Genomic DNA, 24,542 nt, shown 5'->3' on the forward strand with positions numbered 1-24,542 from the left:
TATGTTGCATATGCACTTTGAGGTTTCATCCGCAAATCCTAGTCTCCTGCTGGTGCTGGTTTCTTCTTTGTGAAGAAGAAGAGTGGTGAACTGAGACTTTGTATTGATTATGGGGTCTCAATTGTTTCACGATTAAGAATGCCCATCTGATTCCGTTGATTTATCCGTCTCAAGGGAGCAACGGTTTTCATGAAGCTTGATTTGAGATTGATTTGTTTAATGTCAGAACAGATTGTGAAGTACCTCGTAATGCCTTTTGGCGATTGTAATGCCCCGGCAGTTTTCCAGGAATTTATTAACGATGTCCTCCGAGATTTGTTGCAGTTATTTGTGGTGTTTTATCATCTCGATTATATCCACTGCAGTATTTCCAGTTCCTTTGCCAACTATTATCGGAAGTTTATTCGTAACTTCTCGTCTCTGGTCAAGCCCTTGACTGATATGACCAGAAAGGACGGTAACCCACAGAGTTGGTCTCCAGAGTCCATTAAGGCCTTTGAGAGTCTCAAGGATGCCTTTGCTTCTGCTCCTGTGTTGGCACATCCTGATCCTACGTTACCTTTTATCCTTGAGGTTGATGTTTCTTAGACTGGTGTTTTGGCTCCCTTCTGTCTCAATGTCCTACCTCAGAGCGCTATGCATCCTTGTGGCTACTTTTCCAAGAAATTGTCACCTGCGGAGTGTAATTACGAGATTGGTGACAGAGCAGTTGGCAATAATTTTAGCTTTGAAAGAATGGAGACATCTCCTAGAAGGAATCACTGTGCTAGTTTTCATTCTTATTGACCAAAAGAATCTCACATTCTTGTCTGAGGTTAAACTCCTTTCTCCCAGAAGGGCGCGATGGGCTCTTTTCTTGCCCCGTTTCAATTACATTGTCTCATTCTTACCCGGTACCAAGAATGTAAGGGCTGACGCCTTGTCCCAACGATTTTCCTCCACTTCCAAGTTGGAGTCAGTTCCAGGTCCTGTGATTCCTCCTGATCGTATTCTGGCTATGGTTCGCAACAGTCTCACTTCTCCTTTGGGTGACAAAATTCTTTCTGATCAGGTCCATGCTACTCCTGAGAAACCTTGTGACCGTTGCTTTGTCCCAGAGAGTTTCCGTACTGCCGTGATCCAGACTTGCCATTCTCCCAAGGCTGCTTGCCACCCTGGGAAGAATCAACTCTTTTGGGTGATTTCCCAACAATTCTGGTGGCCTAATCTACATGCTGATGTAACTGCCTGTTCTGTGTGTGCTCAGAGAAAGACTCCATGACATCATCCAGTGGGCCTCCTGCAACCCATATTCAATGGAGAGAGGCCCTGGACCCACCTGTCTATGGATTTCATGGTGGAGTTACCCAAGGGAAACACAGTTATCCTTATGGTGGTTGACCGGTTCTCAAAGATGTGTCATTTTATTCCACGTAAGAAGTTGCCGACCTCTAAGGAACTGGCTTCCATTAACTTATCTACTTAGTTTCCCCTCCCAGCAAAGCACACCCTACTTTCATGCCAGCATGTAATCCACAGTTAGGTTACTTTCACACTGAGGTATTGGGGGTGATGGATAAGTTAGTGGAAGAGGGAGCTGGGCTAATAATTTGGGGGGGGGGGGGGTAGGGTGAACTGGTTGCCAAGTCAATCCTTCAAAGTGAAGCTAGGCTGTGAAATCACTGCGGGGAGGGGGGAACTCAGGCAGGGTCTAGCTAGGATCTGCAGAATGAAAAAAATTGTCTTGTTTAGTTATTTACATAAATTCAGTTAAATTTGTTATCGGAAATTTTTTTTTTGGCGTATTCAAATTGATTTGAAAAGTTTTTAAATTCGAAAAGTTGTTTTCCAATTTCCAAAGAGAATAAAATAGAAAATAAAAGAATATAATACAATAGAGTAGAAGAGAACAAAATAGGATTGAAAATAGAATAGAAAAAAGAATAGCATTCATTAGAAAGATCATAGCCATCTTCTGAAATTTGAATAGCATAGTAAAGAATAGAATTATAACCATTTTCCAAAATTCAAATAGAATCAATTCGAATTTGAATAGAGAGAATAGAGAAGAACAGATAAGGAATAATAGTATAGAAAAAAAAACACCACAATAGAATGACTATATCCATCTTCTTATTCTAATATATTCTTTTCTATTCTATTTAAATTCAAATTGATTCTATTTGCATTTTGGGAAATGGTTATATTCTCTCTTTTAATTGTATTCTTTTTGTTTAATTTTATTCTATTTTTTTGTATATCCTATTATATTCAAATGTATTCTATTGAAATTCGAATTTCGGAAGATGGTTACATTCTTTCTATTTTATTGTTGAAATCAATGGGCAGCGCCGCCGAAGTGCTATACCGCCATCACCCCCAATACCTCAGTGTGAAAGTAACATAACTGTGGATTACATGCTGGCAGGAAAGTAGGGTGTGCTTTGCTGGGGCGGGGGGGGTGGGGGGGGGGGAACTAAGTAGATAAGTTAGTGGAAGAGGGAGCTGGGCTAATAATTGGGGGGGGGGGGGGGGGGTAGTGTGAACTGGTTGCCAAGTCAATCCTTCAAAGTGAAGCTAGGCTGTGAAATCACTGTGGGGAGGGGGAAAACTGAGGCAGGGTCTAGCTAGGTCATCTGCAGAATGAAAAAATAGTTTTGTTTCATTATTTACATAAATTCAGTTAAATTTGTTTTCGGAATTTTTTCTGTTTATGCGTATTCAAATTGATTTGAAGAGTTTTTGAATTCGAAAAGTTGTATTCCATATCTGATGGGGACACTGATTTAAGGACGGACTCTGATGGGGACACTGATTTAAATAAGGGCTCGTATGGGGACAACCCGATTTAAGTAAACAGCTCATATGAGGGCACTGATGTAAGGGCTTGTATGGGAACACTGATGTAAGGGCTCCTATGGGGACACTGATTTAAGTAAGGGCTCCTATGGGGACACTAAATTAAGTAAGGGCTCCTATGGTGACACTAAATTAAGTAAGGGCTCCTATGGGACACCAAATTAAGTAAGGGCTCCTATGGGGACACTGATTTAAGAAAGGGCTCCTATGATGTAAGGGGGGACTCTGATGGGTATTTTGATGCAAGGAGGACTCTGATGAGGCTGAGTAACTACTGGCAATGTTCGCAACTGCAGAAGTTGTGAGGTTTATTAAAAAAAAACTAATTTGCCATTTGATAATATGTAGATACTTAAATGTTTAAAAACCTAGGCAACAGCTTTACATTAGAGGTAAAGATGTGGGGAATAAGGCAGTTCAGTAAGAGAAGTTTAGATTGACATTTCTTGCTATTTCTATTATTTTCTGCCTGCAACTGATGTATCCATTTTCTCCTATCAGCAGGGCCACTGATAAGGCTGTCCAGTCAGCCCTCCTGTACTGGGATCGGGCCCCATAAGTTCAAAAGGGGGGGGGGGACTGGGCAGCTGCTGAGCATGAGGACTGGCTGTGTTGTCTTATTACAAACACCAATCCTTTTCTGCCTCCCCCTGCAGCACTGCCAGCTTTTCCTCTTCTTACATCCTCCAGCTGCACTGCAGGGGGATTGGTCCTAGCACATGTGCACCTACCATCTGCTGCCCAGGCCCCTGTGCACATTTTCTGCACAGCACTTTCCGGCTTCCATCCCCTCTTCTCGCATCGGCAGCTGCTATGGGCACACAGGGGAATGTTTCAGGCTGGAGAGTGGGGAAAGGGGCCGGTAAATATGGCATTTATTGGTCCCTTCCTTTTCTGACTGAACATAGTACGTGATCGGTACCAACCAATCCTGTGTCCATTCACCACTGAAACATAGTGAACTGTGTTAACTATACTTAAGTTTGTGAGTGAGTAGAAAGCCTCCTATTTAATCTTCTGTGCAGCTGAGGCTACAGAGAAAGGGACTAATAACTATGTCACTTTCAGCAAGGGGAGGGGGCCTGCTAAATAGGCTTTATGGGACCCTGTGATTTCTAACAGTAGCCCTGTATATCAATCCATCAAACCTGCAGCTGGCTGCATAGCTCTTATCACTCAGGCTGGTCATCCACACTGACATATAGATTTAATTTGATAAATCCAGGGAACTATATGTAGCGCTGATATATTTGCCTACAAATATAACGCAATGTTAATTTATGAGTAGTACTATAATTTGGTGTATACCACCATCTAGTGGTTTATAATGGAAATGGACTTAAGTTATTTTCTATTATAAGGACATTGGAGATGTTACAGGAAGTGACAGTTTGTTTACATTCACAAGTGACCTACCTACCCACAATGCAAAGTGACCTACCCATGGACACTCAGGAGTGGAATTGCATGCTGGGTAGGTATAAAAAGACACACACAGCCATTTTTCGCTCTCTTCGGGACGCGTGGCCTGCCAGTAAGGACCTGTGAGGGGGCCTTCCGGAGAGCACAGCCTCAAAGCCTTTGAGGAGCGAAAACAACCAACGGCTCTGCTTGATATCCGGGTCACGAAGCAGTGGTGTGGCCGGTTTGAGAGGGATCAGAGACGCCTGACGGAGCCATCTGAGAGTCTGGGTCATCTTGTGGAAGAGAAGCAGCGTGACGACGCTGGCTTAAAGCAGGATCCATACAGCCGGAGCGAAGGGTTCCTATTCTTCCAGGCCTGGAGCCAGTGAGAGGGCAGCCGCCCACAATCTAAAATGCACTTTACACACTTAGACTCATTTCATGGTGTTGCTGGGACTGGTAGTCCCATAGTGGTGGTTGCGCACTGGAGTTTAGCAGGCCTCAAGCCTATACTTAACTGAGAACTGACGCTGGTGGATCAGAGACGACTACGCCAGAGGTAGTTACAGGTGTGCTCTATCACCATAGTAGTTTCAATGCTCATTCTGCACTTTTCTTGTTACTAAACCCTTTTTGGGTTAAAATCATTTCAACACAATAGCTAGCAGAAGACAGAAGAATAAAGACTACATCTTCATTGCAAGGCCTTGCATTCATTTCAAATAGAGAGAACTGTCTTACAAAGTAAGGGGGAGCTCCCTAGCTAGTGTGTTGTACAGTATTGCTGGTTTTGCAATTTTGTGTTTATTACGGTGTGCTGGAGGTGGGAAAGGTGTCCAGAGTAAGGCATTGTTCCTCTGGGCATTGGCCCCCTTTGGCACGCCTGTGCATCCAAGAGTTATTTATATGTAAGAAAACTGTTGTGAATATCTAATGTGCTGTAGCACTAAGTTTGTATGACAGTGCAGTTAATGTAATTGTTTTTCTACCAGTTCCAGTAAAAATACATTCTGGTTAATTACAATTGGTGTGAGGTGTTGTTCCTTCTCTCACAGGTGAAGAAGTGAAGACCCAGGTACAGGTAAAGGTACACTATTGTTATATTGTACATGTGGGGTCATTCTCTGTAATTACCTTCACACCATACTGTATCACAGCTGTGTCAAGGCGACTGAGCCAAATTACTGGGGGTGTGAAATCAGAGTACAGGCCCAACAAAAACCAGCAGCTCCTTCGGGGGTAAGTGCTACAATAAATGGAAAGAAGAATGAGAATATAAGTGTTAGGAGCAATGCCATCAGGGGCGGCCCGTCCATTAACGGCGCACAGGGGGCTCCCCATCCATGCATCCGGCTCCTTTCAGGACGCTGGGCACATGGATTCCAATGCGGGGGTGGGTGTTTTTTTGAACCACCAATTAGAGCCATATGCTTCAAAATAGGGTGAATGTGCTCTGGAGCACACTCAGGTGCGTAAGACCAGCCAATTAATATTCACTGAATGAAAGAGAAGCACTGCTCTGACTGTGAAGCCTCTAGTGAGAGAAAAGAGAAGACCGACACACTTACTCCAGGTGCTCAGGCTTGGGATGTCCTCCTTCCATCCAACGGAGATACTTGAGAATAAAAAACGAAATGCCGGCAACTCTGGAAATTCTTCTGTAATCTTATTCTTTCATAAAAATTTGATCACTGACGCGTTTCGTCACTTAGCTTTGTCACAGCAGTGTCACCATAGAAAAATACAACATATAAAAAGTGCAAAAAATAAAAGGATAATGCATGTCACTCCCACTAATTAGATGATGTCAGTAATTGAAGGTAAGCGAGAACACCACTGCAGGTGCATGTTTCTCAGGAAGTGATAACAGGCAAGACATATTGTAACATGAATCACTGAGAAAGAAAAGAAAAAGTAAACAGATCAGTATAAGAAACCACAGTTTAAAAAGAACAAAAATGTTTTAATTAGATCGTGCTCCACGGGCAAAGAGCTCACAATCCGTGATTACATTAATTGTGGTACTAATAACGTGGTCTATTCAGTAGAGTGCACTTCCTGCAATCTACAATGTGTAGGGTGCACCAAAAGACCATTAAGAACACGGATAGGAGAACATTACCATGGATCATCTTATCCATCAGACAAGGGACTCTCTAATGTATCAAAACATTTCAAACATCTCTATGCAGGGGATTTGTCTGCTTTTTCTTTTTATTTATATGTTGTGTTTTTCTATGGTGACTGTGCTGTGAACAAGGCTAAGTGCTGAAACGCGTCAGTCTCACATTTTAAGAGTCATGTTATAATAATAGATTACAGAAGAATTTCCAGTGCTGTCGGCATTTCATGTTCTATTCTCAATGAATATTCACTGTTCTCACACAATCTCCTCTATGCCAATAAAGAAGTGGTTTTGGCTGTCGAGGAGAAGGGAGGAGACAGAAGCCACCGAGCAGGGGAAGGAGAAGCTGCTCATGATGCCTACCAAAGGAATGCAGGGGAAGCCGCCCGTAATTGCCCACCATGGATGGGGTAAGTGCACTGACCGTCCAACCTGATAGGAGGCGGCTGTAATGCACCGTTTGCCACCCCCCCTCCCAAAAACAAATTGCCACCAGACACCACTGAATGCGGTAGTAGTGGAGCAATGCTTTTTGGTCCGTGTGCACTCTAGGTCTTGCCCTGCTATATTATATCACAATAGGTTCAGCCCAATATAAAAGTAACAAAGAAAGTTAAATTGCACCCTCTGATATACAGTGCCTTGCAAAAGTATTCACCCCCCCCCCTTGGCTTTTCACCTATTGTGTTACATTACAGCCTTTAGTTCAATGTTTTTTTAATCTGAATTATATGCAATGGATCAGAATACAATAGTCTAAGTTGGGGAAGTAAAATTAGAAAAATATATACATAGAAAAAAATGTCAGACTCAGAAATAAAAGACTGATAATTGGCATGTGCATATGTATTCACCCCCTTTGTTATGAAGCCCATAAAAAGCTCTGGTGGAACCAATTACCTTCAGAAGTCACATAATTAGTGAAATGATGTCCACCTGTGTGCAATCCAAGTGTCACATGATCTGTCATTACATAGACACACCTTTTTGAAAGGCCCCAGAGGCTGCAACACCTAAGCAAGAGGCACCACTAACCAAACACTGCCATGAAGACCAAGGAACTCTCCTCAACAACATTGTCCCTTACTTGTTTGAAGTACAAGTCAGGATTAGGTTATAAAAAAATATCCAAATCTTTGATGATCCCTAGGAGCACCATCAAATCTATCATAACCAAATGGAAAGAACATGGCACAACAGCAAACCTGCCAAGAGACGGCCGCACACCAAAACTCACGGACCGGGCAAGGAGGGCATTAATCAGAGAGGAGCACCTGAGACCTAAGGTAACCCTGGAGGAGCTGCAGAGTTCCACAGCAGAGACTGGAGTATCTGTACATAGCACGACAATAAGCCGTACGCTCCATAGAGTTGGCTTTATGGCAGAGTAGCCAGAAGAAAGCCATTACTTTCAGCAAAAAACAAAATGGCGCATTTGAGTTTGTGAAAAGGCATGTGGGAGACTCCCAAAATGTATGGAGGAAGGTGCTCTGGTCTGATGAGATTAGTATTGAACTTTTTGACCATTAAAGAAAACACTGTCTGGCGCAAACCCAACACATCACATCACCCGAAGAACACCATCCCCACTGTGAAACATGGTGGTGGAAGCATCATGCTACAGGCATGTATTTCAGCAGTCAGGACTGGGAAACTGGTCAGAGTTGATGGAAAGATGGATGGTGCTAAATACAGGAATATACTTGAGGAAAACCTGTAGCACTCTGTGTGTGATTTGAGGCTAGGACGGAGGTTCACCTTCCAGCAGGACAATGACCCCAAACACACTGCTAAAGCAACACTTGAATGGTTTAAGGGGAAACATGTAAATGTGTTGGAATGGCCTAGTCAAAGCCCAGACCTTAATCCAATTAAAAATCTGTGCTCAGACTTAAAGATTGCTGTTCACAAGTGCAAACCATCCAACTTGAAGGAGCTGGAGCAGTTTTGCAAGGAGGAATGGGCAAAAATCCCAGTGGCAAGATGTGGCAAGACTCAGAGACTTATCCAAAGCGACTTGGAGCTGTAATAGCCGCAAAAGGTGGCTCTAAAAAGTATTGACTTTGGGGGGGGGTGAATAGTTATATAATAGTTTTCTGTTATTTTGTATTATTTTTTGTTTTGTGCAGCACAATTAAAAAAAAAAATCTTCAAAATTGTGGCCATGTTCTGTAAATTAAATTATGCAAATCCTCAAACAATCCATGTTAATTCCAGGTTGTGAGTCAACAAAAAAAAAACTAAAAAATAAATACTTTTGCAAGACACTGTAAATATACACATAAAACCAAACTGTGGAAAAAGCAAAATCACAGGTATAGCTATAGCGCCCAAACAGAGTTACAACATAATCCACTTTTATTGTATTTTTATACCGCAGGATTCATGCAGCAAGTGTTCCGAATCAGTTCTGACTCATTACTAAATACAGTATGTGCCAATTTTTTTCAATCTACCTTTGTGCCAACAACCCTATTCAAAGGTCAAAAAGCATTTGCAGGTATAAATCCAATAGTTTTGCATTAGGAAGATTTGCAGTTAAACATAAGAACAGCAAGGAAAAACTGCATAATGTAAAATCCTTCAACGCTTTATGTATTAAAAAAAAAAGCATTCAAACTCACATTGGGGGGTCCTCAAGCAGCACTTTTTAATCTGCATGCATGTAGCCCATATAATCGATGCCCTCCTGGTCTTCTGTGACTGATAAACTAAACTAATCTCTCCCTAACTTAATTACATCCCAAGCCCCGCCTACTCATTGTGTTTCGTCCCCTGATGATTTTCTCGGGAGTGACCCATGAGACGTCACCCTCTGCGTACAATACGCCCTTTGTCTCCTCCGCCCCTTTTCTCTTAACTCTTTAGTTAGCTAGGTTCCAAGTCATATTATACATAATGATAGATGATCAAATTACATAAATTCCCTCCAGAGCTAACCAACTACAAATGAAAAATAAAGCGGAACTTCCACTTTAGAGTGGAGAACCGCTTTAACATTGGCTTTATTTGTATCCGGCTAGTCTACCATTAGGGATGGGCCGAACTGACCCCTGTTCGGTTCGCAACAAGAACTTCCGAACACCGCGAAAGTTCAGACCAGAATAATGAACCCCATTAAAGTCAATGGGACCCAAATTTCAAAAATCAAAAGTGCCCATTTTGAAGGCTTATATGCAAGTAATTGAGCATACAATGGTTATAGCAAATGTGCCCCTACCATCTGCTGTCCAGGCCCCTGCACCCCTTTATTGCACAGCACTTCCGGTTTCCATCGCCTCTTCTCGCATCGGCAAGTGCTATGGGCACACAGGGGGATGTTTCAGGCTGGAGAGCGGGGAAAGGGGCCGGTAAATATGGCATTTACTGGCCCCTTCCTTTTCTGAATGAACATAGTGAGTGATTGGTACCAACCAATCCTGTGTCCATCCACCACTGAAACATAGTGAACTGTGTTTACTATACTTCAGTTTGTGAGTGAGTAGAAAGTCTCCTATTTATTCTTCTGTGTAGCTGAAGCTGCAGAGAAAGGGACTAATAAATCTATGTCCTCAGTCACTTTCAGCCAGGGGAGGGGGCCTGCCAAGTAGGCTTTATGGGACCCTGTGATTTCTAACAGCAGCCCTGTATATCAGTCCATCAAACCTGCAGCTGGCTGCATAGCTCTTATCACTCAGGCTCAGCATCCACACTGACCTATAGATTTAATTTGAGAATTCCAGGGAACTATAAATGGAAAGAATGAGAATATAGGTGTTAGGAGCAATGCGGTTAGGGGAGGCCCATCCATTAAGGGAGAACAGGACCACCCCCCCATCCATGCATCTGGCCCCTTTCAGGACGCCGGGCACATGGATTCCAATGTGGGGGTGGGTGTTTTTTTGAAGCACCAATTAGAGCCATACGCTTCAAAATAGGGTGAATGTGCTCAGAGCCCACCCAGGTGCAGAAGAACAGCCAACGAATATTCACTGCATGCAAGAGAAGCTAACTGTGAAGACTGACACACCTACTCCAGGTGCTCAAGCTTGGGATGTCCTCCTTCCATCCAACTGAGATACTTGAGAATAAAAAAACGAAATGCCGGCAACTCTGGAAATTCTTCTGTAATCTTTTATTATAACATGACCATTAAAATGTGACCGCTGACGCGTTTCGTCACTTAGCTTTGTTCACAGCAGTGTCCCCATAGTATAATAACATATAAATAGTGCAAAAAAATAAAAGGATAATGCATGTCACTCCCACTAATTAGATGTCAGTAATTGAAGGATAAGCGAGAACACCGCTGCAGGTACATGTTTCTCAGGAAGTGATAATAGGCAAGACATATCGTAACATGAATCACTGAGAAAGAAAAGAAAAAGTAAACACGGATCAGTATAAGAAACCACATAGTTTAACCACTTAAGGACCGCCGTATTGCCATTGTACGTCATCGCAATGGCACAGGCAGGCACAAGCACGTACATGTACGTGCCTGCCTTCCAGCGGGTGGGGGGTCCGATCGGACCCCCTCCCGCTGGATACGGCAGTCCGGTTCGCTCCAGGAGCGATCCGTGATGAGGGGATGGCCGTTGGTTTCCAGCCACCCCCTCTGGATCGCTCCTGGCCAATGAGAAGCTTCCTCCCACTGTGTATTGTTTACACAGGAAGGAGGAAGTGATGTCATTCTCCTCGGGGCGGTCTTTTTGACCGGACTACGAGGAGAAGACTAAAAGTAAGTGTGCACCAACACTACACTGACATGTAGGTACACACCAGGCACACAAACCCCCCCCCCCGACCCCCCCCCCAGTCACAGTGTCACTGATTACATTGATCATTTCTTTACTGATCACTGCATTCAGTGTCAGTTGCAACAGTAAAAACTGTCAGGGCAGTTAGTGTTAGGTCCAGGGTAGCCCCCTATCACCCCCCAATAAAGATTTAACCCCCTTTTGCCAGTGTCACTAAGCGATCATTTTTCTGATCGCTGCATTAGTGTCGCTACTGTCGCTAGGTAGCTATTTTTGTTTTTAGGTTCACCGCCAGGTTTTTATAGCGCTAGGTACCCCGATATACTACCCAATAATGGTTTTAACCCCCTGATTGCCCCTAGTTAACCCTTTCACCAGCAATCCCAGTATAAGTGTAACTGGTGACGCTGGTTAGCCAGTTAGTTATTTAGGTTCCCCGTCAGGTTTTTATATAGCGCCAGGGACCCCCATATACTACCTAAAAAAAATTTGAACCCCCTGATTGCCCCTAGTTAACCCTTTCACCACTGATCACCGTATAAGTGTTACGGGTGACTCTGGTTAGTTTGCTTTTTATAGCATCAGGGCACCCACCATTTATTACCCAATAAAGGTTTAACCCCCTGATCACCCGGCGGGTGATATCAATTAAGTTTTAGGGTCAGGGTCTGCGTCGCCCCAGGCAGCGCTAGGTTAGTGCCAGTACCGCTAACACCCACACGCATACTAGCGTCCCCAGCAGTTTAGGGTTCCAAAAAAACGCATTGTTAGCGGGATCAGCCCAGATACCTGCTAGCACCTGCGTTTTGCCCCTCTGCCCAGCCCACGTACAGTATCGATCGATCACTGTCATTAACAAAACACTAAACACATAACTGCAGCGATCGCAGAGTCAGGCCTGATCCCTGCGATCGCTAACAGTTTCTTTGGTAGCATTTTATATTTAAATCCGGAAGGCAGTGCTTGGTTTTCGGGGTCCCGTACGTGGCTAGGCTCCCAAAAAGTCCCCCACATGTGGTATCCGCATACTCGGGAGAAGTAGCGGAATATATTTTGAGATGCAATTCCACATATAACCATGGCATGTGTGAGCAATATATCATTTAGTGACAACTTTTTGTAAAAAAAAAAAAAAAAATTTTTTATTTTTTGTCATTATTCAATCCCTTGGGACAAAAAAAATAAAATAAATATTCAATAGTCTCAACATGGCCCTCAGCAAATAGCTTTTGGTGTCTACTTTCCAAAATGGGGTCATTTGGGGGGGTTATTGTGCCATCTTGGCATTTTATGGCCTTCAAAACTGTGATAGGTAGTGAGGAGTAAAATAAAAAATGTATGCCCTTAGAAATCCTGAAGGCGGTGCTTGGATTTCGGGGTCCCGTACGTGGCTAGGCTCCCAAAAAGTCCCACACATGTGGTATTCCTGTACTCAGGAGAAGCAGCAGAATGTATTTTGGGGTGTCATTTCACATATGCCCATAGCATGTGTGAGCAATATATCATTTAGTGACAACTTTGTGCAAAAAAAAAAAAAAAAAAAGTTTGTAATATTCCCGCAACTTGTGGCAAAATATAAAATATTCCATGGACTCAACATGCCTCTCAGTAAATAGCTTGGGGTGTTTACTTTCCAAAATGGGGTCATTTGGGGGGGGTTTTGTGCTATTTTGGCATTTTATGGCCTTCGAAACTGATAGGTAGTGAGGAGTGAAATCAAAAATTTGCACCCTTAGAAATCCTGAAGGTGGCGATTGGTTTTCGGGGTGCCGTGAGCGACTAGACTCCCAAAAAGTCCCACACATGTGGTATCCCCATACTTGGGAGAAGTAGCGGAATATATTTTGGGGTGCAATTCCACATATAACTATGGCATGTGTGAGCAATATATCATTTAGTGACAACTTTTTGTAAATTTTTTTTTTTTTGTCATTATTCAATCCCTTAGGAAAAAAAAAAAAATATTCAATGGGCTCAACATACCCATCAGCAATTTCCTTGGGGTGTCTACTTTCCAAAATGGGGTCATTTGGGGGGGGGGTTTGTACTGCCCTGCCATTTTAGCACCTCAAGAAATGAGATCGGCAGTCATAAATTAAAAGCTGTGTAAATTCCAGAAAATGTACTCTAGTTTGTAGACGCTATAAAACTTTTGCGAAAACCAAAAAATATACGCTTATTGACATTTTTTTTACTAAAGACATGTGGCTGAATACATTTTGCCCTCAATGTATGACAAATTTAGTTTATTCGATTTTTCTTATAACAAAAAGAAGAAAATATATTTTTTTTTCAAAATTTTCGCTCTTTCCATTTATATCGCAAAAAATAAAAATCGCAGAGGCAATCAAATACCATCAAAAGAAAGCTCTATTTGTGGGAAGAAAAGGACGCAAATTTCGTTTGGGTGCAATATTGCATGACCGCGCAATTACCAGTTAAAACAGCGCAGTGCGAAATCGGAAAAAGACCTCTGGTCCTTAACCACTTTCAGACCGGACCAATTTGCTGGTCAAAGACCAGACCACTTTTTGCGATTCGGCACTGCGTCGCTTTAACTGACAATTGCGCGGTCGTGCGACGTGGCTCCCAAACAAAATTGACGTCCTTTTTTCCCACAAATAGAGCTTTCTTTTGGTGGTATTTGATCACCCCTGCGGTTTTTATTTTTTGCGCTATAAACAAAAATAGAGCGACAATTTTGAAAAAAACGCATTATTTTTTACTTTTTGTTATAATAAATATCCCCCAAAAATATATAAAAAAACATTTTTTTCCCTCAATTTAGGCCGATACGTATTCTTCTACATATTTTTGGTTAAAAAAAAAAATCGCAATAAGCGATTATTGATTGGTTTGCGCAAAAGTTATAGCGTTTACAAAATAGGGATAGTTTTATAGCATTTTTATTAATAATTTTTTATTATTTTTTTTTTTTACTAGTAATGGCGGCGATCTGCGATTTTTATTGTGACTGCGACATTGTCGGGGACCCATCGGACATTTTTGACACATTTTTGGGACCATTGTCATTTATACAGTAATCACTGCTATATAAATGCAGTGATTCCTGTGTAAATGACACTGGCAGTGAAAGGGTTAACCTGTGGGTGGCAGTGTAGGGGTTAAGTGTTCCTAGGGGTGTGTTACTAACTGTGGGGGGGTTGGGCTTTCATTTAGTGTACACTGATCTCTGCTCCAATCACATGGAGCAGAGATCAGCGTCACTAGTTGCTAGGCAGAATGAGAAAATGTTGTTTATACAGCATTTCCTCCATTCCGCCGCTCCGTGAGACGATCGCGGGGATGCCCGCGGCGATCGAGTCAGCGGGTCCCGCGACCGGACTCACGGAGGTCCCGACCAGCGCGGGAGCGCGCCGGCGCGCTCCCGATGGCACGGCGGCAACGAATATTGGACGTACATGTACGCCAATATGCCTGCCCGTGCCATGCTGTCGATGTACATCGTCGTGCGCTGGTCGGGAAGTGGTTAAGGTGTTTATTGGTCCGGGGCTGTAGTGGTTAAAAAGATAAAAAAAAAAATTCATTAAATCGTGCTCCACAGGTAAAGAGCTCACAATCTGTGATTACATTAATTGTGGTACTAATAACGTGGTCTATTCAGTAGAGTGCATTTCCTGCAATCTACAATATGTAGGGTGCACCAAAAGACCATTGAGAACACGGATAGGAGAACATTACCATGGAGCATCTTATCCATCAGACAAGGGACTCTCTAATGTATCAAAACATTTCAAACATCTCTATGCAGGGGATTTGTCTGCTTTTTCTTTTTATTTATATGTTGTATTTTTCTATGGTGACTGTGCTGTGAACAAGGATTAGTGCTGAAACGCGTCAGTCTCACATTAAGAATCATGTTATAATAGATTACAGAAGAATTTCCAGAGCTGTCAGCATTTCATGTTCTATTCTCAATGAATATTCACTGTTCTCACACAATCTCCTCTATGCCAATAAAGAAGTGGTTTTGGCCATCGAGGAGAAGGGAGGAGAGGGAAGCTGCTCATGATTCCCACAAAGGAATGCAGGGGAAGCCACCCGTAATTGCCCCCCATGGATGGGGTAAGTGCACTGACCGTCCAACTTGACAGGAGGCGGCTGTAATGCGTGGTTTGCCCGCCCCCTCCCCCCCCCCAAAACAAATTGTCACCAGACACCACTGAATGCGGTAGTAGTGGAGCAATGCTTTTCGGTCTGTGTGCACTCTAGGTCTTGCTCTGCTATATTATATCACAATAGGTTCAGCCCAATATAAAAGTAACAAAGAAAGTTAAATTGCACCCTCTGATATACAGTGCCTTGCAAAAGTATTCACCCCCCCTTGGCTTTATACCCATTTTGTTACATTACAGCCTTTAGTTCAATGTTTTTTTAATCCAAATTATATGTGATGGATCAGAACACAATAGTCTTGTTGGTGAAGTAAAATTAGAAAAATATATACATAAAACTATTTTTCAGAAATAAAAGACTGATAATTGGCATGTGCATATGTATTCACCCCCTTTGTTATGAAGCCCATAAAAAACTCTGGTGAAACCAATTACCTTCAGAATTTACATAATTAGTGGAACGATGGCCACATATGTGCAATCTAAGTGTCACATGACCTGTCATTACATAGACACACACCTTTTTGAAAGGCCCCAGAGGCTGCAACACCTAAGCAAGAGGCACCACTAACCACACACTGCCATGAAGACCAAGGAACTCTCCAAACAAGTAAGGGACAATGTTGTTGAGAAGTACAAGTCAGGGTTAGGTTATAAATAAATATACAAATCTTTGATGATCCCTAGGAGCACCATCAAATCTATCATAACCAAATGGAAAGAACATGGCTCAACAGCAAACCTGCCAAGAGACGGCCGTACACCAAAACTCATGGACCGGGCAAGGAGGGCATTAATCAGAGAGGAGCACAGAGACCTAAGGTAACACCGAAGTTGCTGCAGAGTTCCACAGCAGAGACTGGCGTATCTGTACATAGGACGACAATAAGCCGTACGCTCCACAGAGTTGGGCTTTATGGCAGAGTGGCCAGAAGAAAGACATTACTTTCAGCAAAAAAAACAAAACGGCACGTTTTGAGTTCGTGAAAAGGCATGTGGGAGACTCCCAAAATGTATGGAGGAAGGTGCTCTGGTCTGATGTATGGAGGAAGGTGCTCTGGTCTGATGAGATTAAAATTGAACTTTTTGGACATCAAAGAAAACGCTATGTCTGGCGCAAACCCAACACATCACATCACCCAAAGAACACCATCCCCACTGTAAAACATGGTGGTGGCAGCATCATGTTGTGGGGATGTATTTCAGCAGTCGGGACTGGGAAACTGGTCAGAGTTGATGGAAAGATGGATGGTGATAAATCCAGGGATATTCTTGAGCAAAACCTGTAGCACTCTGTGTGTGATTTGAAGCTAGGACGGAGGTTCACCTTCCAGCAGGACAATGACCCCAAACACACTGCTAAAGCGACACTTGAAGGGATCAAGGGGAAACGTGTTGGAATGGCCTAGTCAAAGCCCAGGCCTCAATCCAATAAAAATCTGTGCTAAAGATTGCTGTTCACAAGTGCAAACCATCCAACTTGAAGGAGCTGAAGCAGTTTTGCGAGGAGGAATGGGCAAAAATCCCAGTGGCAAGATGTGGCAAGACTCAGAGACTTATCCAAAGTGACTTGTAGCTGTAATAGCCGCAAAATATGGCTCTACAAAGTATTGACTTTAGGGGGGGGGGGTGAATAGTTATATAATAGTTTTCTGTTATTTTGTATTATTTTTTGTTTGTGGCACAATAAAAAAAAAAAATCTTCAAAATTGTGGCCATGTTCTGTAAATTAAATTATGCAAATCCTCAAACAATCCATATTAATTCTAGGTTGTGAGTCAACAAAAAAAATGAAAAAGGCCAAGGGGGGGTAAATACTTTTGCAAGACACTGTAAATATACACATAAAACCAAACTGTGGAAAAAGCAAACACAGAGGTATAGCTATAGCGCCCAGAGTTACAACATAATCCACTTTTATTGTATTTTTATACCGCAGGATTCATGCAGCAAGTGCTCCGAATCAGTTCTGACTCATTACTAAATACAGTATGTGCCAATTTTTTTCAATCTACCTTTGTGCCAACAACCCTATTCAAAGATCAAAAAGCATTTGCAGGTATAAATCCAATAGTTTTGCATTAGGAACATTTGCAGTTAAACATAAGAACAGCAAGGAAAAAGTGCATAATGTAAAATCCTTCAACGCTTTATGTATTAAAAAAAAAAAGCATTCAAACTCACATTGGGGGGTCCTCAAGCAGCACTTTTTAATCTGCATGCATGTAGCCCATATAATCGATGTCCTCCTGGTCTTCTGTGACTGATAAACTAAACTAATCTCTCCCTAACTTAATTACATCCCAAGCCCCGCCTACTCATTGTGTTTCGTCCCCTGATGATTTTCTCGGGAGTGACCCATGAGACGTCACCCTCTGCGTACAATACGCCCTTTGTCTCCTCCGCCCCTTTTCTCTTAACTCTTTAATTAGCTAGGTTCCAAGTCATATTATACATAATGATAGATGATCAAATTACATAAATTCCCTCCAGAGCTAACCAACTACAAATGAAAAAATAAAGCGGAACTTCCACTTTAGGGTGGAGAACCGCTTTAACATTGGCTTTATTTGTATACAGCTAGTCTACCATTAGGGATGGGCCGAACTGACCCCTGTTTGGTTTGCACCAGAACTTCCGAACACCGCGAAAGTTCAGACCAGAATAATAAACCCCATTAAAGTCAATGGGACCCGAATTTCAAAAATCAAAAGTGCCCATTTTGAAGGCTTATATGCAAGTAATTGAGCATATAATGGTTATAGCAAATGTGCCCCTACCATCTGCTGTCCAGGCCCCTGCGCCCCTTTTCTGCACAGCACTTCCGGTTTCCATCGCCTCTTCTCACATCGGCAACTGCTATGGGCACACAGGGGGATGTTTCAGGCTGGAGAGCGGGAAAAGGGGGCGGTAAATATGGCATTTACTGGCCCCTTCCTTTTCTGAATGAACATAGTGAGTGATCGGTACCAACCAATCCTGTGTCCATCCACCACTGAAACATAGTGAACTGTGTTTACTATACTTCAGTTTGTGAGTGAGTAGAAAGTCTCCTATTTATTCTTCTGTGTAGCTGAAGCTGCAGAGAAAGGGACTAATAAATCTATGTCCTCAGTCACTTTCAGCCAGGGGAGGGGGCCTGCCAAGTAGGCTTTATGGGACCCTGTGATTTCTAACAGCAGCCCTGTATATCAGTCCATCAAACCTGCAGCTGGCTGCATAGCTCTTATCACTCAGGCTCAGCATCCACACTGACCTATAGATTTAATTTGAGAATTCCAGGGAACTATAAATGGAAAGAATGAGAATATAGGTGTTAGGAGCAATGCGGTTAGGGGAGGCCCATCCATTAAGGGAGAACAGGACCACCCCCCATCCATGCATCTGGCCCCTTTCAGGACGCCGGGCACATGGATTCCAATGTGGGGGTGGGTGTTTTTTTGAAGCACCAATTAGAGCCATATGCTTCAAAATAGGGTGAATGTGCTCAGAGCCCACCCAGGTGCGTAAGAACAGCCAACGAATATTCACTGCATGCAAGAGAAGCTCTAACTGTGAAGCCTCTGGTGAGAGATAAGAGAAGACCGACACACCTACTCCAGGTGCTCAGGCTTGGGATGTCCTCCTTCCATCCAACTGAGATACTTGAGAATAAAAAAAACAAAATGCCGGCAACTCTGGAAATTCTTCTGTAATCTTTTATTATAACATGACCATTAAAATGTGACCACTGGCGCGTTTCGTCGCTTAGCTTTGTTCACAGCAGTGCCCCCATAGTATAATACAACATATAAATAGTGCAAAAAAATAAAAGAATAATGCATGTCACTCCCACTAATTAGATGATGTCAGTAATTGAAGGATAAGGGAGAACACCGCTGCAGGTGCATGTTTCTCAGGAAGTGATAACAGGCAAGACATATCGCAACATGAATCACTGAGAAAGAAAAGAAAAAGTAAACATGGATCAGTATAAGAAACCACATAGTTTAAAAATAAAAATCATTAAATCGTGCTCCACAGGTAAAGAGCTCACAATCTGTGATTACATTAATTGTGGTACTAATAATGTGGTCTATTCAGTAGAGTGCACTTCCTGCAATCTACAGTATGTTGGGTGCACCACAAGACCATTGAGAACACAGATAGGAGAACATTACCATGGAGCATCTTATCCATCAGACAAGGGACTCTCTAATGCAGGGATATGCAATTAGCGGACCTCCAGCTGTTGCTAAACTACAAGTCCCATCATGCCATTGCCTCTGGGTGTCATGCTTGTGGCTCTAAGAATCTTGTTATGCCTCATGGGACTTGTAGTTCTGCAACAGCTGGAGGTCCGCTAATTGCATATCCCTGCTCTAATGTATCAAAACATTTCAAACGTCTATGCAGGGGATTTGTCTGCTTTTTATTTTTATTTATATGTTGTATTTTTCTATGGTGACTGTGCTGTGAACAAGGCTTAGTGCTGAAACGCGTCAGTTGTCACCTTTTAAGAGTCATGTTATAATAATAGATTACAGAAGAATTTCCAGAGCTGTCGGCATTTCATGTTCTATTCTCAATGAATATTCACTGTTCTCACACAATCTCCTCTATGCCAATAAAGAAGTGGTTTTGGCTGTCGAGGAGAAGCGAGGAGACGGAAGCCACCGAGCAGGGGAAGGAGAAGCTGCTCATGATGCCCACAAAAGGAATGCAGGGGAAGCCACCTGTAATTGCCCCTCATTGATGGGGTAAGTGCACTGACCGTCCAACTTGACAGAAGGCGGCTGTAATGCGTGGGTTGCCACCCCCCCCCCCCAAAAACAAATTGCCACCAGACACCACTGAATGCGGTAGTAGTGGAGCAATGCTTTTCGGTCTGTGTGCACTCTAGGTCTTGCCCTGCTATATTATATCACAATAGGTTCAGCCCAATATAGAAGTGACAAATAAATGTTAAATTGCACCCTTTGATATATGGTGCCTTGCAAAAGTATTCTCCCCCCCCCCCCCCTTGGCTTTTTACCCATTTTGTTACATTACAGCCTTTAGTTCAATGTTTTTTTTAATCTGAATTATATGTGATGGATCAGAACAGAACACAATAGTCTAAGTTGGGGAAGTAAAATTAGAAAAATATATACATAAAACTATTTTTCAGAAATAAAAAGACTGATAATTGGCATGTGTGTATGCATTCACCCCCTTTGTTATGAAGCCCATAAAAAGCTCTGGTGAAACCAATTACCTTCAGAATTTACATAATTAGTGGAATGATGTCCACCTGTGTGCAATCTAAGTGTCACATGACCTGTCATTACATATACACACACCTTTTTGAAAGGCCCCAGAGGCTGCAACACCTAAGCAAGAGGCACCACTAACCACACACTGCCATGAAGACCAAGGAACTCTCCTAACAAGTAAGGGACAATGTTGTTGAGAAGTACAAGTCAGGTTTAGGTTATAAATAAATATCCAAATCTTTGATGATCCCTAGGAGCTCCATCAAATCTATCATAACCAAATGGAAAGAACATGGCACAACAGCAAACCTGCCAAGAGACGGCCGCACACCAAAACTCAAGGAGCGGGCAAGGACGGCATTAATCAGAGAGGAGCACAGAGACCTAAGGTAAACCTGGAGGAGCTGCAGAGTTCCACAGCAGAGACTGGAGTATCTGTACATAGGACGACAATAAGTCGTACACTCCATAGAGTTGGGCTTTATGGCAGAGTGGCCAGAAGAAAGACCTTACTTTCAGCAAAAAACAAAATGGCACATTTGAGTTTGTGAAAAGGCATGTGGGAGACTCCCAAAATGTATGGAGGAAGATTAAATGTATGATGAGATTAAAATTGAACTTTTTGACCATTAAAGAAAACACTGTCTGGCGCAAACCCAACACATCACATCACCCAAAGAACACCATTCCCACTGTGAAACATGGTGGTGGAAGCATCATGCTGCAGGCACGTATTTCAGCAGTCAGGACTGGGAAACTGGTCAGAGTTGAGGGAAAGATGGATGGTGCTAAATACAGGAATATTCTTGAGCAAAACCTGTACCACTCTGTGTGTGATTTGAGGCTAGGACGGAGGTTCACCTTCCAGCAGGACAATGACCCCAAACACACTGCTAAAGCAACACTTGAATGGTTTAAGGTGAAACATGTAAATGTGTTGGAATGGCCTAGTCAAAGCCCAGACCTCAATCCAATTAAAAATCGGTGCTCAGACTTAAAGATTGCTGTTCACAAGTGCAAACCATCCAACTTGAAGGAGCTGGAGCAGTTTTGCGAGGAGGAATGGGCAAAAATCCCAGTGGCAAGATGTGGCAAGACTCAGAGACTTATCCAAAGCGACTTGGAGCTGTAATAGCCGCAAAAGGTGACTCTACAAAGTATTGACTTTGGGGGGGGGGAGGGGGTGAATAGTTATATAATAGTTTTCTGTTATTTTGTATTATTTTTTGTTTGCGGCACAATAAAAAAAAAAAAATCTTCAAAATTGTAGCCATGTTCTGTAAATTAAATTATGCAAATCCTCAAACAATCCATGTTAATTCTAGGTTGTGAGTCAACAAAAAAAAACTAAAAATGTCAAGGGGGGGGTAAATACTTTTGCAAGACACTGTAAATATACACATAAAACCAAACTGTGGAAAAAGCAAAATCACAGGTATAGCTATAGCGCCCAAACAGAGTTACAACATAATCCACTTTTATTGTATTTTTATACCGCAGGATTCATGCAGCAAGTGCTCCGAATCAGTTCTGACTCATTACTAAATACAGTATGTGCCAATTTTTTCAATCTACCTTTGTGCCAACAACCCTATTCAAAGGTCAAAAAGCATTTGCAGGTATAAATCCAATAGTTTTGCATTAGGAAGATTTTCAGTTAAACATAAGAACAGCAAGGAAAAACTGCATAATGTAAAATCCTTCAACGCTTTATGTATTAAAAAAAAAGCATTAAAACTCACATTGGGGGGTCCTCAAGCAGCACTTTTTAATCAGCATGCATGTAGCCCATATAATCTATGTCCTCCTGGTCTTCTGCGACTGATAAACAAATCTCTCCCTAACTTGATTACATCCCAAGCCCCGCCTACTCATTGCGTTTCGTCCCCTGATGATTTTCTCGGGAGTGACCTATGAGACGTCACCCTCTGCGTACAATACGCCCTTTGTCTCCTCCGCCCCTTTTCTCTTAACTCCTTAGTTAGCTAGGTTCCAAGTCATATTATACATAATGATAGATGATCAAATTACACAAATTCCCTCCAGAGCTAACCAACTACAAATGAAAAAATAAAACCTTCCCTCCATAATGGTTCTAAACATAATTGATGTGATCCACCTTTAAGACATTAACAAGTGATCATAGAATATATTGCACTCTTCTACCTTTCCAACATGAACAAGGGGTCAAATATGCATGCAAAAGCAACAAAAAAAAAAAAAAAAATTATATATATATATATATATACACACACACACACACACACACACACAGTATGCACACCAATTAAAAAAAAAAAAAAAAAAAAAAAGACCATACGATGCCTTCAGCCTGACTTTTTTGCTTAAAATACAGTCTGGGATTCACACCGAATTGACTCAAAGCGGTTCTGCACCTTTAAAAAAATATTAAAAGCCAGCAGCTACAAATATTGCAGCTGCTGACTTTTAATAAATGGACATCGCTCGTCTCTCTGCTGTCCCCACCGCCATCCTCTGTCAGGGAATCGGGAAGTGAAGCGTTGCGGCTTCACTGCCCGGTTCCCTACTGCGCATGCGCGAGTCGCGCTGCGCGTCTCTGCTGGTCCCCGCTGTGTCCTGGGAACTGTGTGTTTCCCAGAACACAAACGGGGGGGGGGGCGGGGCATCTGCGGCGGTCTGTCCCGGAATTGGGTGCAGATACCTGGATTATCCAGGTATCTGCACCCCCCTCCCCCCTGAAAGGTGCCGATTGTGGCACATGAGCTGAACTTCCACTTTAAGGTGGAGAACCGCTTTAACATTGGCTTTATTTGTATACGGCTAGTCTACCATTAGGGATGGGCCGAACTGACCCGTTTGGTTCGCACCAGAACTTCCGAACACCGTGAAAGTTCAGACCAGAATAATGAACCCCATTAAAGCCAGTGGGACCCGAATTTCAAAAATCAAAAGTGCCCATTTTGAAGGCTTATATGCAAGTAATTGAGCATACAATGGTTATAGGGGTCCGAGTCCTGCCCTGGGGTACATGTATCAATAAAAATAAAAAAAGTTTGTGAAAACTTAATTTTTAAATGAACAGTGATATTTTGATTTTTAAAGTGAAAGCCTAAAAATGAAACATTCATTCCAGTATAGTGCCTGGGGGTCCCCTTAGTCTACCTGTAAAGTGGCAGATCTTTACCATGTCTAGAATCTGCTGCAGCAATAATTGCATTTATAAAGCCCAAAAAAAATTACATTTTCCCTACAAGCTGCCTTTATTTTGCTCAGCAACAACCGGGGAGCTACTGTGTATGATGTGGCCATAATGTAGTGCACTGGGAACAAGAGTAGAGATATTTTGGATACATTCTGGTGTCACTTTGACTTTGAATAGAAGTAACTGGTGTGTAAAAATTGGTCTTTGGGTATCGGTGGCCTTTCCACCTTAACCCTATAGAGGTAATCTTGATGAAAGCAAGAATTGGCCTTGCTGTAAAAAATTGCAATGATATGCACCTGTCAAACAAGTGCTGAAAAATTGGTGTTTGGGTGTTAATTGTACCCATAAAACCTATACCAAAAACATTCTTCCAGATGAAATGATTGAACACCCCCAAAGCTAGGCAGCCTCGAAGTCCTGCAGAGATTCCACATCCCAAAAAGGCTTAATCAGCAACATCGGCAACAGGGGCTTCATAGCTGGTAATCCAGGACTGATTCATTTTTTATAAAAGTCAAACGGTCCACGGAGTCTGTGGACAGACACGTTCTATGATCAGTAACAAAACCTCCTGCAGCACTGAATGCTTGTTCTGAAAGCACGCTGGATGCAGGGCAGCTCAACAACTCAATAGCATACTGGGAAAGTTCTGGCCAGTGGTCTATTCTCGTGACCCAGTAAGTCAGTGGGTCTTCAGCTGGAAAGCTCTCCATCTCTATTTTGGCCCCGATGTAATCATCCACCATGTGATGCAGATGCTGCTGATGGGATGCGGAGGCTGACAGCCCTGGGCAGTGAGGACTAAAAAAAAAAATCTAAAATGTCTCACTTAGGTGGATGCCTTCTCCAACGCTCCTCTCTTGACCAAAAGAAGACTCA

The 24,542-nt window shown here is 42.6% G+C and overlaps 1 protein-coding gene across 8 annotated transcripts in view; it reads right to left on the minus strand.

The window, feature by feature from the left end:
• LOC143997685 (cytochrome P450 2C3-like) overlaps positions 1 to 24,542 on the minus strand; it is a 145,587-nt gene that overhangs the window by 46,922 nt on the left and 74,123 nt on the right. The window contains exon 1 of one of the 8 annotated variants that reach the window (XM_077493438.1): positions 22,219 to 22,369. The exons of 3 other annotated variants lie outside the window; for them this stretch is intronic. In XM_077493438.1, the coding sequence (XP_077349564.1) occupies positions 22,219 to 22,220 (2 nt within the window). In that variant the 5' untranslated portion in view covers positions 22,221 to 22,369. Of the gene's footprint in view, positions 1 to 5,810; positions 5,861 to 8,991; positions 9,086 to 17,426; positions 17,518 to 22,218; positions 22,370 to 24,542 lie in introns of those variants that run through there. 4 more of the 8 variants (XM_077493443.1, XM_077493439.1, XM_077493437.1 and 1 more) reach the window with 4 other exon arrangements.

This window comes from Lithobates pipiens, unplaced genomic scaffold, assembly GCF_037356315.1.
Source record: "Lithobates pipiens isolate NorthernLeopardFrog02 unplaced genomic scaffold, aLitPip1_a1.2 Scaffold_19, whole genome shotgun sequence".
NCBI classification, from domain to species: Eukaryota; Metazoa; Chordata; class Amphibia; order Anura; family Ranidae; genus Lithobates; species Lithobates pipiens.